General features: G+C 42.0%; 3 protein-coding genes and 1 long non-coding RNA gene across 7 annotated transcripts; 1 reads left to right on the plus strand and 3 right to left on the minus strand.

Annotated features, from left to right (window-relative positions):
- Nucleotides 1-1,837: 1,837 nt before the first annotated feature.
- On the minus strand, nt 1,838-5,067 carry LOC103982412 (CO(2)-response secreted protease). The gene is made up of 9 exons (XM_009399329.3): nt 4,745-5,067; nt 4,373-4,638; nt 4,183-4,294; nt 3,566-4,100; nt 3,394-3,497; nt 3,070-3,312; nt 2,860-2,974; nt 2,572-2,785; nt 1,838-2,483 (listed from the first exon to the last, which is right to left on the minus strand). The coding sequence occupies exons 1-9, from the start codon at nt 4,927-4,929 to the stop codon at nt 1,924-1,926; spliced, it is 2,334 nt and encodes a 777-aa protein (XP_009397604.2). The 5' UTR covers nt 4,930-5,067; the 3' UTR covers nt 1,838-1,923.
- Nucleotides 5,068-6,086: 1,019 nt separating this feature from the next.
- Nucleotides 6,087-9,121, minus strand: LOC135636280 (eukaryotic translation initiation factor 4B3-like). Its single transcript, XM_065147931.1, has 2 exons — nt 7,822-9,121; nt 6,087-6,273 (listed from the first exon to the last, which is right to left on the minus strand). Exons 1-2 carry the CDS (start codon nt 8,979-8,981, stop codon nt 6,237-6,239), a joined length of 1,197 nt encoding a protein of 398 aa, XP_065004003.1. The 5' UTR covers nt 8,982-9,121; the 3' UTR covers nt 6,087-6,236.
- Nucleotides 9,122-10,949: 1,828 nt separating this feature from the next.
- On the plus strand, nt 10,950-13,197 carry LOC135636888 (uncharacterized). Of its 4 annotated transcripts, none has more exons than XR_010496082.1 (4): nt 11,077-11,275; nt 11,366-11,506; nt 11,874-12,112; nt 12,787-13,197. It is a non-coding gene; the product is annotated as an uncharacterized LOC135636888 (long non-coding RNA). The 4 variants fall into 4 exon arrangements; XR_010496083.1 differs by having other exon boundaries at nt 11,080-11,275; nt 11,874-11,937; XR_010496081.1 differs by lacking the exon at nt 12,787-13,197 and having other exon boundaries at nt 11,081-11,275; nt 11,874-12,274.
- On the minus strand, nt 12,613-16,541 carry LOC103982408 (alcohol dehydrogenase-like 4). Its single transcript, XM_009399327.3, has 10 exons — nt 16,409-16,541; nt 16,182-16,318; nt 16,044-16,090; nt 15,627-15,967; nt 15,276-15,358; nt 15,118-15,193; nt 14,615-14,676; nt 14,106-14,201; nt 12,992-13,150; nt 12,613-12,897 (listed from the first exon to the last, which is right to left on the minus strand). The coding sequence occupies exons 1-10, from the start codon at nt 16,464-16,466 to the stop codon at nt 12,781-12,783; spliced, it is 1,176 nt and encodes a 391-aa protein (XP_009397602.2). The 5' UTR covers nt 16,467-16,541; the 3' UTR covers nt 12,613-12,780.
- Nucleotides 16,542-17,790: the final 1,249 nt, after the last annotated feature.

A 17,790-nucleotide genomic window follows, 5' to 3' on the forward strand; every position in this document is an offset into this window, starting at 1 on the left:
TAATAATTCAACATTACATTCGATTATTTTTGTATAAAAAACATTGATATTTTGAACTTAGTAAAGAATAAGGATCAAATCTCATCCTAATTACTAATCATTTATAAAAAATAAAATAAAATGACCATGATTTAATTAAGATAAAATCGAATATGGCGCGGGCAAGTGAACTCTTTGCGAGACATGCTCTTGATGAGAATGCTAATCTCAGCGACATGGTTAGAACACATTTTGAATAGTTTTTATATTTTATTGTTTAAACATAGTGAAGAGGTCAAATTTCTTCTTCTTTTATTTTTTGGGTTGATATAGGTAACAGTATCAAACAATTTAACTTTATCCTCAATATTTTATGTTTATATTTTATTATATTAATTTCTAAATAATTCCTTTGGTATTATGGTATTCTTTTCGCGTAATGATACTAGTAAATTAAAAAAATATTATTATTTTGTTCTTAACAAAGTATAATGGAGTTTATTTGGTGGTGAAGCTAACTTGATTATCAAATTTAAAATGGATATAAACGACAGGTTACTTTCAACACCTCATTACGGTATGGTCGATACCTCGCTTTTACAAGGTTAACACTTTTCAATCATTTGATTAATATTTTTTAATTTTTTTAAAAGGATAAGTGAGCACCTCGATTGAGATTTCGATCCTTCAATCTTTTGTTGGTAAATGAGTCTAGTACACCATCACCAAACTAATATTTAAAATACTATCACTTAACCATGACATCTAATGCATAATATCCAACTTTAATACTATACGATAATATCTAATGCCATAATTATTCCCAACATTTGATGATGACGTTAAATACAATAGTCCAAGACCTCACAATAAAAAGGCTCGGACACAAGCTTGACATTGAGCTAAATCATTTGAATCAAAAATTGACCGTCCGATTCTATCTCACTCACAGATAAATAACAAGTAGAACATCGATTTACATCGAATCGATATTCTAGTCGGACAACCTAAAACATGCTTTAACCAAACTAAACCTCCTAAATGTTATGATGTCTGCTGGAGATCAATCACGAGTCTGACAAATGAAGCTTCAGCATCGAAGGGATTCGGCGTTTATAGCTCGGGCAGCAAATAGAACAAAGATTTTGTGATAAGTGAATATTAGGTCATGCAGTAGACATGGCTAATCGAGGAAGATGCTTAATCACCACCAACAAAATGGACTTTTGCTGCTACTCGTGCATTTTATTTATGTTGATGTTGATTCCTATTCTTAGTTATTTCCTCGGTCGGCAGCATAATTAATGTTGTCCTATAAATAAAACTTCATTCATATTATCAATCTTCTAATAAACATTATATAAGTCATATGCTACAAAATGTTGATGGCGTGGGGTGGGTTTCTCCATATGCTATTTAATGACATCTACCTTTCTCCCTCTCTTGTCTCTTTCTCTCTCTCTCTCTCTCTCTCTCTCTCAGGTAGGGGAGGGAGGTCATGATCGGATCGGAATGTGCCATGTGATTTAGACCCCCCTCCCCATGGAGGAATGGGAGTGTCCTTTACATGCCACAAGACAACCAAACAGCCACCCCATTCATGCACTCAGCCATCAAAAGTGTCACCCCCACAGAGAAGGCTTACATCCTGAAGAATTACCTCAAATGCTTGTTTAAAGGGGGCACCAAAAAGAGGCTTTCATTATGCTAGATTGCTTCTATCTATCTTTATAATATTGCTTCTCATTCAGGTGCTAATTAGGCACTGTCAAATAAGGTCCTTCAATCAAGATTGATATGTATCATCAATGAGTCAGTTTTAGTGAAATCACAAGAATGATATGTATCATTTAGCATGTCTTGAAATCGTGATGAATTATGTAAGCATTAATTTATGTCGAGCTATATAATAATGAGTTTAGTGTTGCATCCAAGAAATGCATGCTATATGCCTCTCACAGCAAATGGGCTTCTGACTCTGTGGATTCCATCTGACCAAGTGATGGATCCAAACAAATCCCCCTTCACTGATGCCTTGGTAGCAGAGAAGATCACTTGGTAGCTGAGCTTCGTGGTGTTCTTGGAGAAATGAAGCTTGTTTGGTACCACCTGCACATCTAACTCTGGTGGAGACTTGACACTCACAGCATAAGTAGCATCTTCTTCGGCTCCAACGTTTGTCGCGATCCGGTTCACAATCTTGCTCTCCTTCCCTGTGAAGTTTGAGATGGCGATCGATGGATAATTGAGATCGGAGATGAGCTGCTTGCTCGAGTTTTCCGGGCATTTGTATCCTTCCGGTGTATCAGCTATGAGTCGGAGTTTGGATGGTGGATAGCCATAGTTGCATAAGAACCGGAAGTAATCCTCAGGTCCTGCTTCATACACCAGGCCTGGTTGCAGCGCAGCCGTTGGGCTCACTTCTCCTGCTCCAATGTCGTAGGGAGTCGCGGTTGATCCGGACTCGGTCGTCAGTGGTGCCTCGTCATTGTTTACTTGAGTAGCTACAGATCGAGACCCGATGCAATTCAAGTTGATTGAGTTAGCAAAGCTTGGAATTAGATGGAGCGGAGATCGGAGGCGTTTGCTGACCGGTGGTCATGATGGCCGATCGGATAGCGGCGGGGCTCCAGCTTGGGTTCCAAGACTTGACAGTGGCAGCGACTCCGGCGACATGAGGGCAAGACATGGAGGTTCCGGAGACGAGTTTGAATGGTGAAGGCTTCTGACCTGGGGGAACATCCGATGAGTCCTCGCCTGGGATCCATGCTGCAAGGATGTTCACTCCAGGTGCAGCAACATCAGGCTGCAAGATATGGATGCCTAATCGCTCAGCCATCTTCGCCACAAGAACTCATCATGCAAGAGTCACGAGCTTACCTTGAGGATGCCACTCGCCTCCGTTGACGGACCTCTGGAGGAGAAGTACGCCACCACCGGCGCCGGCCTATACTTCGTAACCGTGACCGTCGCGAGTATCGTGCCGACTGGGTTTCTTCGAAGAAATCAGCAAGCAAAATTAGTGTTAAATGCCACAATTATCTGAAATATGCAGTCTCGTATCATCTTGCCGTATCTGTTTCGATTTACTTGGTGGAGTTCATGTAGCTGAGGATCTCATCAGCTGCCTGTGAGGAGATTTGGGTCACGGGGAAGGAGTTGTAGGTATCAGCCACGCCTCTTTGCATGTCACTGATCCAGATGGCTCCGACGGCTCCTGAGCTCTTCAATTCTTCTGTCCTGAACGTCTTCGAGAAGTCGCCCGTTGAATGGTTGCAGAGGACTATCTTGCCTCGGATCTTGTTGGCTTCCAGTGTTCCCAGATCACAGTGACTGGATTGTGGATGATGCGCAAAGTAAACTCGATCAAACTCTCTGTTCCTCGTCGATACGCATTACCACAAAAATTCTTACCTTGCAGATCCATCATTGGAGCTCGAATTGGACTTTGCTGCCTCCCCGTAGATCAACGGGTAAACCGGGGACTTCTGCAGACCAGAGAAGTTTATAGCTCCTCCCTGGATTCAGTAACATGAGGCATTAGTAATCCACATACGAGAGCAAAGCAGGGAAGGGCTTGGCGTACTTTGATTGCCTTGTTGCCGCCTAAGACGACATCGGACTCGAAGTCTCGATCGATGGTCGTCGCGGCGACGGTCAGAATCCAAGGAGCAGTGTTCACAAGGGAGGCCGAAGAGGGCCCATCGTTCCCTGCCGAGCACACCACCGTGATCCTCTTGGCCACGGCGTGGAATGCTCCGATGGCGATGGGGTCGGCCGCGAAGTCCGGTCTGTTGAACTTGGACGCCCCCAGCGACACCGATATCAGGTCGACGCCGTCGCGGATGGCGTCGTCAAACCCGGCCAGAATGGCAGAGCCAGGGCAGCCGTCCTCGAAGCACACACGGTACATTGCGATCCGCGACGAGGTCGAGCCGCCCTTGGCTATCCCCCTCGCGAGGCCGTAGTAGGAGGCGTCCATAACCGAGCTCCCGGCCGCGGTGGACGCCGTGTGCGTCCCATGACCGGAAGCATCTCGGGGGGAGTCGCCACTCGACCATGTGGTTGGTGTGGCCATGTCATCATCGTCCGAAGAATAATACCTTGCTCCAATTAGCTTCCTGTCGATGGATGAAGAAGAGGGAGGGAATTCCTCAGCCGATTACCTAACAAAACTACCAAAAACCTCTGCTTTGAGCTCACTTGTTACAACTGGATGCACTGAAGTTAGACCCTGCCATGCACACTCCCTTCCATCGCCCGGGAACAGCACCCATTTCTTTGTCGTTGAAGCTCGACGATTCCGGCCAAACGCCTATGATCGATGATGATGATGAGAAGCAAATAACTATCCAAACATAAAGAGCGAGTATTTAAGTGTTTTGGAGCTTGCCGGTGTCCAAGAATCCTATGATGGTGTCGGAGGTCTGAGGCGAAGAAGCTGCTTCCTCATCCGGCTTCGAGTCGGTCTCCAAGGATGTTTGTCGCAAGAAGTCCCATGATCTGGTGGTGTGAAGCTGGTAGATCGGGTCGAGGAACACCGAAACCACCCCTGTCTTTTCGCTGATGGCGACGGCTTCTTCCTTGGACAATCTGGCTGCGAAGCCGGAGAAGCCATGTCTGTAGCTCCAAAGTAGTGTCTTTTCTGGCGACTGTCCCCTGATTCAGGTAAGGCAATGTATGCAAGTAGTGATTTGCACGTCAGAAACAGTGAGGTTCGTTGTCTATAAGTTCAGATTAGTACAGTAGCAGACAGCATTTTAACCTTCTCAACACGGAGGACAGAAGCTGAAGGTGGTTCTCTCTCAACATGTCCCCAGAGGAAGCAACAGGGACAGCTCCCATGTAGATCACATACACCTCTCTCTTCGCTTCTTGCATCCCCATGAATTGCTGCGGCGCAAGAGACCAAAGAGAAAGGAAAATGCCGATGACCACCGAGCCCTTCATTTCCCACCGTGTTGTCCCAACTTTACTTGATCCTCCGTCTTCTGCGTTGGATTTATAGGGTGAGAGGTCAGTGGCAAGGACTGCAGGGTTAAGCAGGTGGTTCTGACTGCTCCTCCATGCTCGAAGTGCGCCATCACCTCCACACCAGCTCTCTCTCTCTCTCTCTCAGTCTCTCAGTGGATGATAAGCAAACCATGTGGAGTGACACGATGAGGAAGGAGAAGTATAGTGGACACGACACGGTCGCCGGCCTAGAATTTACAGGAGTGACTCAGGTAGTGGGCATAAAAAGGTGGAAGAGAAGTGACACAATTGCATCACCACCAATGATGGAATGAAAACCAGTGCTCCAGAATCAGGCAGTGGCCATCAAAGTGGCAGAGACAGGATACACATGTGCCACCACCATCGATGAACTGCACGAAGGGGGAGGGAAGACGACAGACTCAATAGTACAGACCACTCATGAATCGAAGACCACCAGCACACTGCCTGGCCTCTATGTTTGATCTTCTTCTTCAGCTAATGGTACACGTAAGTGTTAGGCATGGAGAGACCTATCCACAAGTCTTGGTCTCATTTTATCGAGTAGAGAGGGTGCAAAGGACTACCATCGTCTTATATGATATATGAGACCAAGATAAAATAGTCACATAATCCCAGCATATATAAAATTTACTTTTATTCGCTTGTTTAATATGTTGAAGCTCTTACCACTAACAAAATGAGACACTTAATTCATCCTCCTCTCCTCTTGACATTTCAGTGCTAGAATTGACCATTCAACAAACACACACAAGTCATCTTTACTTGGAGAATGTCCCTATATAATGCATCTTGAATATAAGATCGCTGAATCAGGAAAATAACCAGTACCATCAAATTAATACTTTCATGGCCTATGGTTGTTGCTATTTTTTCTGATCCAATGGCCGATAACAAGGATGCAGCCGCTACTTCCCATAATTAGCTCAGCATACCCAATGAACATGACAGTACAATCAACCTTGAACACAAATGTAAACATTGTATGGCAATTCAAAATCACACAACACTGGTGACACTCTCAGAATAATATAACTCTATGACATAAAAATGAAAAAAGATCCATTAGATCATGAAGAACCTACTAAAAACGCAGTGAAGGCAGACGATTTGGATGTGCCATGCTCACTCCTCCACAAGCAAAACCGAGATACTAACTCATCTACCAAAACTGTTGCTTCAAAAATTCCACAACCCAGCGCCTTCAAAACGACCCATTAGTTGGATAAATCTCTGCTTCTGAGGGCATCCATCTGTATAATTCAGTTTTCAGGTACTGTGCTTTCAATCTTGTCTTCCCTGTAACGTGTAGTTGCCAAAGCAGTATGAGATTGAACTTTCATGAAGAGAAAAGATCTATCACAGAAGTCGATATATAGTAATATGAGTAGGTAGATGAAAACATATGACCTGGTGGGATACTTGTGCTATCCTATAGATAACTGACTCATTAAGACCATCGATCCAAAATGTTTATATCAAGTCCAATCCGATGGATAATTGACCCATTAACAACCATTGATCCAATATATCCACTTCCTATTCGAGATTAAACTTGGGGTACGCCCCTCACCATGTCTCAATGCGATTCTGACATCATATGTCATGATCCGATTTGACCCATTATCTTTGTTGAGTATAGACCAATGGCCCAAAAATGCTCAAGGCTAATGATCCATCATGCCCTTACATGTTTATTCAAGTCTTATCCTTTTCCAACATGGGACTAAACTGTTACATCTCCAAGAAAGTGAAAAGCTCACATAAGGAGACCCAGTTTTAACACAAGCACAAATTTAATTACCAACGTTGTCAAGTTCGAGAAGATTCCATGAAGATGAAAGATAAGACTGTGATCAAGTATCAACCTGATGTCAACTCTCTTAAGCTAGTGACAAATCCAAATTTAGATAGAAAGGAGTTTGTGCTAACATCTACAAGGTTTGTTGGCTATAGGAAGATTTAGTTTAACTTAGTTCATTCATTAAATAAAAAAAATCAAAATTCACCTAAACCTGAAAATAAATTAAACAAAAAAAGTTGCAACAATTAAATATCACCTACTTAACAGTCCAAAATATACTCATCATCTTAACATGCATTTTATTTGGAGAACTCTAATACTCGAAAACCTATGGATCTCAACCATGGATTGTAGATATGAGTTACTCCTCAACTGACAAGTGAAAAAAAAAAAAAACTGACAAGTGGAACGAGAGTGGCTCAACATGTGAGCTTTAAAATGGATAATAAACATATATTCAATGACTAAGTTGAAAAAAGAAGCTTTCTAACAGTGTACAAAGTTTGAGTGATGTTTAAAACTCACAAGAGTTTACTCCAATTTCAACCAAAATTATTGATACGGATTAAAAAGTTCAATATCCCAGACTTCAGTTAGCTTTGTTCATGAATGCAAGTAAAAAACTATGAAATAGATTTGTAGGGCAGAAGATAACTTTGCTTTTAAACCTTTTAAGGTAACATAAAATGAAGAAAACTAAACGAAGTAACTGTGCTAAAATTAAGGTAACTGTGTTAAAATTAAATGGAAGTACCCCATTAGGTTGTAAGTTTGTTAGCATGAATAAATTATTCATACATGGAAATGGCATATGAGTGCTGATCCATATGGCTTCCCTCAGAGCAATATATGTGGCCCAACACATGATTTACAAATCAAAAGTGTATGTTATGTGACACTATCAGATACAAAGATACATCTATGAACATTTTAATGAACAAATCAGATGACAAGTAAACTAAATTAAAGATGATTGACATGCAAAATTCTAAAAGAAACAGTAATAAATTCAAACAACTGAAGTGAAGAATTAAGGGACAGACCTCAAAGGTGAAGCCTCAGCTGTCTCTGGTTTCCTCCAAGCCCCATCTGTGTGGTTCTCAGGTGATCTACGAGTCCCATTTGTCACCCCAAATGAAGACTTCTCAAGCGATGCATTATGGATCTTCATGGCCTCCAGCTTCTCATCAATCTTCTTCCAATCCTGCCCCTTCTCCGCCAATACATCTTCTCGAGGACGGGCTCCTCCAAAGGGGTTCGAACCTCTGCTCTTCTTCTCGGTAGATTCCTTTTCCTGCTCCCCTAGGGCTTGTTCTCCGGTGTTTGCATTGGACAACGGCAACGAGCGGTGTTGCAGCACAAGCCTACGCCTTCCTCCGCTGCTTCTTTCCTCGTCTCTCTTCCATGTCTCAGAATCCGTGAAATCCTTCTTCCTTCCCCATGATTCAGAATCAGCTCGGCCGCCGTTGGACCCCTCCTTATTAAACATCTCGAAACCATCCATCCTCGATCTCGGCCCATCGAATCCGGAACCAGCGCCGATCCTCCGTCCATCGGGTGGCGCCGCAACGCTCTTGCTCGAGATCCAGCTATCCGATTCGTCAGCCCTGGACTGCGACTCAAAGAAACCCCCTCCTCCTCCTCCCCTCTCCCTCCTCTGTGGCACGAAGGATTTCTTCGCCGCGCCCCAGTCGTCGATCTCGTCGGCGCGGGACGGTTCCAGATCCCGGTTAGATCCACCGCCAGATCCTTCGAAGCCACCCCTCCTCGGCTCGTCGGAAACCCTAGACGAGCCCCAGCGGGTGGGGTTGGTGTCCTCCCCTGAGGCCCGACCGCGGGCGCCGTAGGCATAGCCGAAGCCGCGGGAAGAGGAGCGCTCGAGCTCCTCAGCAGAGCGCTCGCGTGGGCCGGTGGGTAGGAGGAGGAGCTCGTCGGAAGTGAGGCCCTTGGAGGAGGAAGAGACGCGGCCGGCAGCGCCATGGGAGACAGGCCTGCCTGTTGTGAACTGGGCGAGGGAGACGGCCTGCGCCTTCTTCTTCTTCTTGGGGGTCTTGGAGGCGGCGAGAGAAGGGAAGTCATCCTGCTGCTGCTGCGCCGTCTCCGAGGAAGCGTTCTCATCGCCCTTGGTCATGGTCGCCTCGTGCTCCTCGGCGTCCAACGCCCACGCGCCTGGTTTCGCCCACGCCGACACAGAAGCCGCCATCGTTCTCTCTCTCTCTCTCTCTCCCCACCAGGAACGAAATCTTTAATCGATGGATTGGTGGCCGGGAAGCGCCCGTGACGCCGAGGGAGGTGTGCGTTATTCCTCCCCGTTCTTTTTCTTTGGAATGAATAAAGTGTCGCCGATTAGAATCCTAAAAGGAGCGGAGGGGAAGAAACCGAGTTCAGAACGGGGAACGATTCGGTGTCAGGGATGCACGCACTTCCCAGAAATGCTCCCACCCACCTCAAACGAGCTCCCTCTCTCGCGGAGCCCACACATGGTTGGCGTCGTGGACGATCGGGGTGGGAATTCCCGGTGCGTGAATCTCAACACTCAGATTAAAGCCGGACCAAATCAGATCAGGTCAAGGATGAACTTAACGCAGCAAAATTTGATTCGCATTCGTGATCTGATTCGACTTGATAGAGATGCAATTGACATGGTGACCAAAGATCATCATATTTAACACGATTCTTAATAAGCCAATTTGGGTCGATCGACATGTTCTTTAAACTCGATAGGGTGACATAATCCATCACATCAATTACATGCCTGTCATTAATGGCGATCGATGTCCCAGTTTAGACGTAACTTCGAAAGCAATGTAGATAATAAAGATCTAAAAGGCTGCATTCATTCTCATTCAAAAGATGATAAGAACGAAGACGTTTGATGAAGTGGGCAAAAACATGCTTTAATTTTGTTGCAACGCACAATTTTTTATCTTGCCCAAGTCAGATCATACATCGAACATTATAAAATTATATCGGGAGCATGTCGACAAAATTCAATCAAAACTTATATTAGATTTTGATTAGGTGGTGCCACTCAAATGCGATCTTTAAGACCAAATACACTAATCGAAGTGAGTCTCTTAAAAAAAAAAACATATATGCGAGGTTTTATTTATAGTGAGATTTTAGATCGTGATGTTGCGTGTCATGATTTAATTTCCGAAGCAATTATGCATATCTTTCAATGTTAGTTATAATCATGCTACATTAAATTCAAAGAATATAACACAATTATGAGTACAGTAAAATATTCAAAATATAAAAATATACCAATCATATGATCCATAAGCGTCAAGCATGCGATTTTGATGAATCAATCTCTAAATGATAAGGTGTGGGTCATATAATCATGAGATATTAGACGTAAGATTTTAGATATCAATCATGTGGTCCCAATATATCGGATATCGAAGTATCAGTTATAAAATATCGATACGTTATCATATATTATTTAAAACATTTTTCATACGTTGTTATTTCTCAAATATAATAATTTTTAATTTAAATAGTAATTTTATATACACTAGCATAACTTATTCACTATTAGAGCCGATCATGTTAATTAATTTCCAACCTAAAACCAAATATAATCATGTAATGTAGGAATAAAGTTGGCAAGTGAGAGCAAGAATTGCCACCCCTCCCAAGCGGTGAGATGGACATTAAAGATGTATTAGAATCTTACCATATAAATCTCTCTCTCGTGGACTCCAATTAAACCAATAAGAAACTCCCATGATCATGTGGCCAAGACGTCTTCGACGTCTCAAGTACAAATGTTTTTTTTCTCCTTAAAGGCTGAAATAAATAAATATATAATTAATTAATTAATTAATAAAAAGAACACAACAGTGGCCAATAATTAGGGCTATAAAGAAAAATCTATGATTCCTGCGGGGCCCACCACATGAATCATGGCCAGTGCATTTAAAGTTCGAAAACGACTTCAACCGCCCAAAGCGGAGCGACAGAATCTGACGGACGACGATCGAGCCAAAATTACTTACATATCCTCCGATAATTAGCAATTTTATTTTCTTATATATTTTTAGAAAACTTTTAATTTATGCTGGCGATGTGTGCTTGTCATAAAAAATTATAAGGATAATTATTTGAAAGGATAGAATCGTTACCGGGCTTCGCTTCCACCTCCAACGGCGTCGAAACCGAACACCTTCCCGTCCCGTGGCACCGAATAATTGACTTCCGTCAACGCGGACTCGAACGGAGAGTTCAATACAGTTGATTGTTAGTTGCAGATAGAGGAGATTATTTGGGACTATTAAATGGAAGGGGGGGGGGGGGGGGAAGGACGTCACTAGCAAGTTATCCAGGTGGGGCTGCAACGAGCAGTGGAAGACGGTGGCAGATCTCGATCTCGTCGTGGAGATGAAGAAGGCCGGGGTCTTCGCCGCCTCTGTAGCTGCCGCCTCTTCCGCCGCTCTCGCCGCCGGCGACCACGCCACCAACTTCCCCTTCCCCTCGTCCTCCTCCAATGAGGTAGGCAACTCCTTGCCTTCTGTCCCATGGTTCTTGATAGGGGAAACATTTATCGATCGATCGATCGATGATGGGGGGGTTAACTAATAGGGATCGGGATCGGGAACGTCGAAGAAGAAGGACACCGCCGCTGGATCGGGGTCGAGAAGGGGAGGGGACGACAAATTCGCCCCGAGGTTCGACGGGCTCAGGTTCATCGAGACGCTGGTGACGGCTCATCGGTGACTCTATGTGAGATCTGATCTCTACTAGTTCTTCTACTTCTTTCGTCGCGATTAGTGGCGTGAGATTGGTAAGAGTTTTGTTCGTGGGACGGTGATCATTCTGGATGATGTCGCTTCTATTTTCCTGTGTTTTCATGTTCGCGTCCCTCTATTCGATCATCATCTTGTAAACAACATGTCGATTCATCGGATGTTTGGCTTGATTCATGCCACTTAATTAACGTAAAACTAATCAGAATCCAGGCGCAAGCCCAGGAACACAAGTCCAAGACAAGATGGAGACATAGAGGCTTACTGTGATTCGTTGATTCTTGTCTTCCTATTTATTATTTACCTATATGAAATTATTTATTTATTTTCCTCTGTTCATACAGGAAGAACACCACCACCACCACCACCACCATCATCACCAGTTCTCTTTGCTTCCGCCGCCGACAGGTGACCCTACGAATTGTTTGCTAATCTTAAATTTCATGATTTAACTATTAAATGGTTTAAAGGAGCCCGAGAGTGGTTTGAAAAGGGGGCAAGGAGAAGGGAAGGACAAGATTAATGACTACTATATTAAAGTCTTTCGGAAAAGAAAGCTTCAGAAATTAGAAAAAAAGAAAAGGTAACTGTGAGCTAGTAAAATATAATTAGATTCATTGATCCGTATTATTTTGAACTTAAATGTAGATTTGAGCTCCATTTATAAATAATTCTGTGTATCAATATTGCATTCTTAAGCTTTGGATCGGAAATTTCTATAATTAATTCTCAATTAATTGTTTTATCTTATTTCTTAAATTTAGAAATAACATATAAAACAAAATTTGAGTTTAGGGTTTTGCTGTTGGCTAATATGTAGAATTAGGATTAACCTTTCATATGGAATGATGTTAAAAAAAATTAATATGATGTCAGCGAGGAAGGTAGTGTTAAGAATATACATCATGCAAATATTGTCCGTGTTACGGCTTCACGGGCAAACGTTGCATATCATATTTAATTCCGATAGCTCTACTTAATCTGACGTTTCATTTTCGTTTCGGTGCCTACTTTTCTTTTTGTACTCATAATTGAGAGGTACTTTAATTCAGCTATCCACTGACAAGACTTACTATGAAAAGATTAAGTCACAAATAAAACAATATTGCTTGTTCGGAGATCAAATTAATCGGTTCACTTATTACAATTTAGTTGATCAAACCGACCCACTTATTTAAATGGTGGGCTTTGATAAAAACATAGCAAGCCAGTGCGTGTTCACCATGATACGTTCCAAGCTTTTAAGATCTATCACAGGCGCAGCATGCACCTCAGCGATTCCCCGTGCTGCAGCAGCTGAAAGGCCTCGTTTATCTCACCAAATGGCAGCTCATGTGTTATGAATCCATCCAAATTTATTCTGTCATCCTGTGAGAATGAAGGTGGGCATTTCAGCACATTATGTCAGATAGAAACACAGCGCTGTGACGTGCTACAACAGATCATCCCTGCAGGCACTCACCCCATGCATGCATTTCTCCACAAGGTCTGGCAACTGTGACTTCCCCTTGAAACCTCCAAAGACACTGGCTGCTAACCTCCTGTAATAGAGCTCCATGGGATGTACAGGCAACAGTCTTGGTGTGGGATGGATCCCCATCATCACTGTCAAACCCCATCCCTGCTCATCCAGTAATAAATAATACACGCTTTAAGCGACATTAATCATCGAGACAACAACATAATAACTGTGTATAATCATTTGGCTTCTTTTTTTCATTTGTCCATTTCTAGTGACAATTAACAATTTGAAGATAAAGAGAGGAAAAGATCCATGCAGGAATTCTTAAAAAAAAAAAAACTTTTTAGATTTCTTTTGGAAGTAGTCCACATTTTTAGAAATTTCTGGATTTTTTCTATCTAATACTTAGATTTTCTTAATTACTTATCAGTTTTTAATGGACCGATCTTCAAAGATCAAGTTATAATATTTTTAGTAATACCTAAAAAACACTATAATGAGTATAAAAATATTATAGCTTTGTATGATGTTATAATGCTTTTATAGTATTGTTGAAAACAAAAAATATATATTATAATATTTTTATATTTTGTTACAGTATTTTCTTAATATTGCTGAAAACACCATAACTTAGTGTCAAAACATCATAAACATAATGCTTTAAATTTGGTAGAAAATACTATGTTATAGTATTTTTTTTATTCATGTTACAGTGTTGAAAATATCAGCGTAAAATATTATAACTAGACCGATTCATCTTGTGGACCGGTCCATTGGAAAAAGAAGAAAAAAAAAATCAGATATTAGGTAAAATTTGAAAATTCTAAAAGCAGGGATGCTTTTCAAAAAATAAAAATAAAAAAGAAAAGCTTTTTCCAAAGTCTTCCGAGAATTCGTCCAAGATTCATTTGTTAACTCAAAGTATACAAAAGCTTACTAATTAATATCTTCCGTAATCAAATGTTATGAATGCAATGTGGAACTTCTCTTGACTCAACGTGTAAGATCAGCATTGAAGTCAAAAGCAAAGGCATAGATGAAACCACAAGAACTATTCCAATGGTGGGTAAGCTGAAGAAGCTCGGGTTACGAGGAGGAGGAGATGAGAACGTACGTCATGGGTAGAGAGGAAAGCCTCGCGCAGCACGTCCAAGTTTCCTGCGCACTCGAAGCTGTAGTCCACCCCTCCGTTCGTCATCTCCTGTATCACCTGCAGTTGCCATCAATGCAAGAACATGCCACATGATCATCATTTATTAACGCACGTAGACGATGCTGCAGATGCAAAGAACTACTCGCCACTGCAGCGATGAGATCTCATATCTCGTGTGCAAAACCATACATGCCACTTGTGCCATTTGATGATAAATGATAAGAAGTATGACACAAGTGTTTAATCCTTTGGAAGAGCAACGTTCTTTCTAAAGCTTTAATGACACCAACTGCATTCTTCTATAGATTTCTTATGAAGGAAAAAAAGTCAATGGTGCCTGTTACTTTTGACACATTGGCTTCATAGATCATCAACATGCAAAATTTGGGTTATAACTTCCATAGATAATTCTAAGGCATTGCATGTATTAATGGAGCTGCACCGATCCAGTTGATTCAGAAGAATGGTACCTCATGGGCTGGCTTGTCGTGGTCTCGAGGGTTGACGAATTCCGTGATGCCCATCTTCCTCCCTGAATGATCAAGAAAACCAAACCACTGGTCAAGCATCAGGGAAGTCAACATTACAGAACGTAAAATATACTGGTTGTTTGATGCTGCAGCCTGTAGTTTATTTACCATCTAAAACCAAGAAAGTTTGGGTTTCTGTGAAGCCAAGAACTGTTTCATGCAATAATTAATGACGATTATTTTAATCCTCGTTCTTTCTCTTGGCATTTTTTGCGTCTGCACCGTCACAGTTTGTCTGCTTCAGCGGAGCTTCTTAGATTTATGTAAAGCCAAGAACTGTTTCATGCAAAAGTTAATGACGATTATTTTAATCCTCGTTCTTTCTCTTGGCATTTTGGAGTCTGCACCGACACAGTTTGTCTGCTTCAGTGGAGCTTCTTAGATGTCATTGCATCCGTCATACATAGCAGAAGACAGCTTGCAGTATGGATAAAAGCTCTTACCAAACTCAAACTTGACTGGATTGACGTCAATGCCAATAATCCGAGAAGCCTTCCTTTGCCGTGCTCCTTCTGCAGCCTGCACCTTTCTTCTTCATGTTAGAAATGCGTGAAAGGAGTAGTAGAATTCTTTTATCTGAGAAGACATGGAAGAGACTAACCGCAAGGCCCACAGCGCCCATGCCGAAGACCGCCACAGTTGAACCCTCGGTAACATTCGCTGTATTCCACGCCGCCCCTACTCCTTTTGTAGTGGACAGGAAGAACATGGAATCATGTTAATAATGGAGGAGACAAATCCTGCAGTGTTCGTTGGCATATATATATATATATATATATATATATATATATATATATATATATATATGTTTTTTTTAGGTTTTCCTAATATTTTTAGAAAAAAAATATATATAAAGCATCGAGTTTTCGGAATAAATGGTCCCAAAATAAAACCTATGCATACTTCCATGGAAAAAATTAATTAGTCTGCAAAGATTGTGATGGACACATACCGGTGGTGATGCCGCAGCTGAGCAGGCACATCCTCTCGAGCGGCGCCGCGGGGTTGATCTTGACGACGCAGGCGGAGTCGAGCACGGTGTACTCGGCGAAGGTGGAGGTGTTGAGGAAGTGGTAGACCGGACGGCGCTCGCCGGCGGCGTCCAGCACGGAGAACCTCGTGCCGCCGTCCCCCACCATGACGCTCTTACGCGGATCCACCCGGTACACCGCGCACATGTTGGTCTTGTCGCTCCTGCAGAAGGCGCAGTCGCCGCACTCCCCGTGGAAGATGGGCACGACGTGGTCGCCCGCCCGCATGTCCTCCACCCCTTCCCCCACGCTCTCCACCACCCTGCCCAACACCACATAACTCGATCAGTCTCGCTGCCTCGTGGAGTCCCCATTGCTTTCTTTCGTTGATTCCTTACCCGGCTGCTTCGTGGCCGAGGATCCGGGGATACACCGTCACGACATTCTTCACATCATTCGATCCAAGGAGGAAGAAGCCGGTCAGAATCAACCACACGAACACAAGAACACTCGGATATCTGTCCATATATACTGACCTCTCCTTTCCAAGCACCGAGATCGGTGTGGCAGATGGACGTGAAGAGGATCTTGACGCGGACCTCCAACCTCTGCGGTGGCTCCACCTGCACCTCCTGGATCACAAAGGGCTCCTCGGGTCCCCAGAGGACGGCGGCTTCAGACATGCTCGCGGACGCAAAGGAGTCATGTGAGAAGCTTTCATGGCAGTGAGAGAGAAGCAAGAGAGTCGGAAAGCTTCCCTTACCTTTGCAGGTGATGACTTTTCCGGCAGTAGAGAGTCCATTTTCGGCGGCGCCATCCATAGCTGAGCAACGAAAGACGAAAGAGGATGCCTTGTTTCTACGGCGGTGACGATGTGGTTTTATAGGCCTAATGGCACAAACGTATATGAAACAGTTAAATATTAATTGAGATTATGATTTTTTTTTCCCAAAGGTATCCATTTTCCTTAATAAAAACGTCGCCTTTATCCCTTCAAAAATATTTTCTTTAATATTTTTTTAAGAAATATGAATTGCTGATTTATTATATATTTATTTTTATTGTGATTAATATTATGGCAAATAATTTCTAATTTGTTGGGTTGTGCGTGACATACCCACCACATTCCACTTTATACCATTGGCATTAAAAATATTTCTTCTAAAATAGTTAGCTATAAGAAGAACATAAAAAAAGTTTCTCTTTTAAACGGATAGCTATAGAAAGTATAAAGTAGCTTTCTGAGTTAATTTTGATTCGGGATTTTTCAAATGAATATTTTTTAAGCTTTTGATACATAATGATACAAGGGACACATGATATAATATATATATATTTTTATTTAGAAAAGTTTCTTCCTTGTCCATGTCCAAGTTTTAAATGAAAAGTTTCTTCTTTCTACTATCATAATGAAACTTTAAAAAAAGTAGCCAAGTTGAGTCAATTTTATAAAGTCAAACTAACAATCAAATTTGAATGACCTAATTACATATTACCCTTATAATTATACCTACTTAGTATCCTAATATTTAGACTTAAAAAATTTATTTTTAAATTTTTAGATTATAAAAGTAAAATATCTAAGTCTATTTATCGTGGCGTCATTGGTTTTACCGACAGAAATATAAAAAAAAAAATTATAACATTCTAGCTAATGGTAGACGACGGTGCCATTGAGGGTCATGGGTGGTTATTGTAGATGATAAGAGCAGCGGGGAGAGATAAAAGCCACTATGCATTTGTATTCACATCGATATAATTATCGAGCGACGTTGCGCAGTTGCATAGCAACGTCGCTATACAATTGTGTTAGTGTCGAAGCAAATGCTGAGTGGCCCTTTTGTCACTCGGCAATTGTATCGACATCGACAAAGATGTAGAACAACTCTTATTTCTCGCTGTCACTCTCCTTATCTATACTAATCACCAACGACTCTCAATGGTGCCGTCATCCATCACCACTGCATCACTATGTAGAATGTTGAAGTTATTTTTTACCTTTTTTTTTTCTTCATGTTTTCATTAATAAAACTAATGTCATTAGGATAAATGAATTTAGATGTTTCACTTTCATAACTATAAAGATTTCAATGTAAATTAAATCTAAAGATTAGGATAAAAAAAAGGTTTAACTATAAAGGATAA

The sequence above is a fragment of the Musa acuminata genome, chromosome BXJ3-4 (genome assembly GCF_036884655.1).
Source record: "Musa acuminata AAA Group cultivar baxijiao chromosome BXJ3-4, Cavendish_Baxijiao_AAA, whole genome shotgun sequence".
NCBI lineage: Eukaryota > Viridiplantae > Streptophyta > Magnoliopsida > Zingiberales > Musaceae > Musa > Musa acuminata.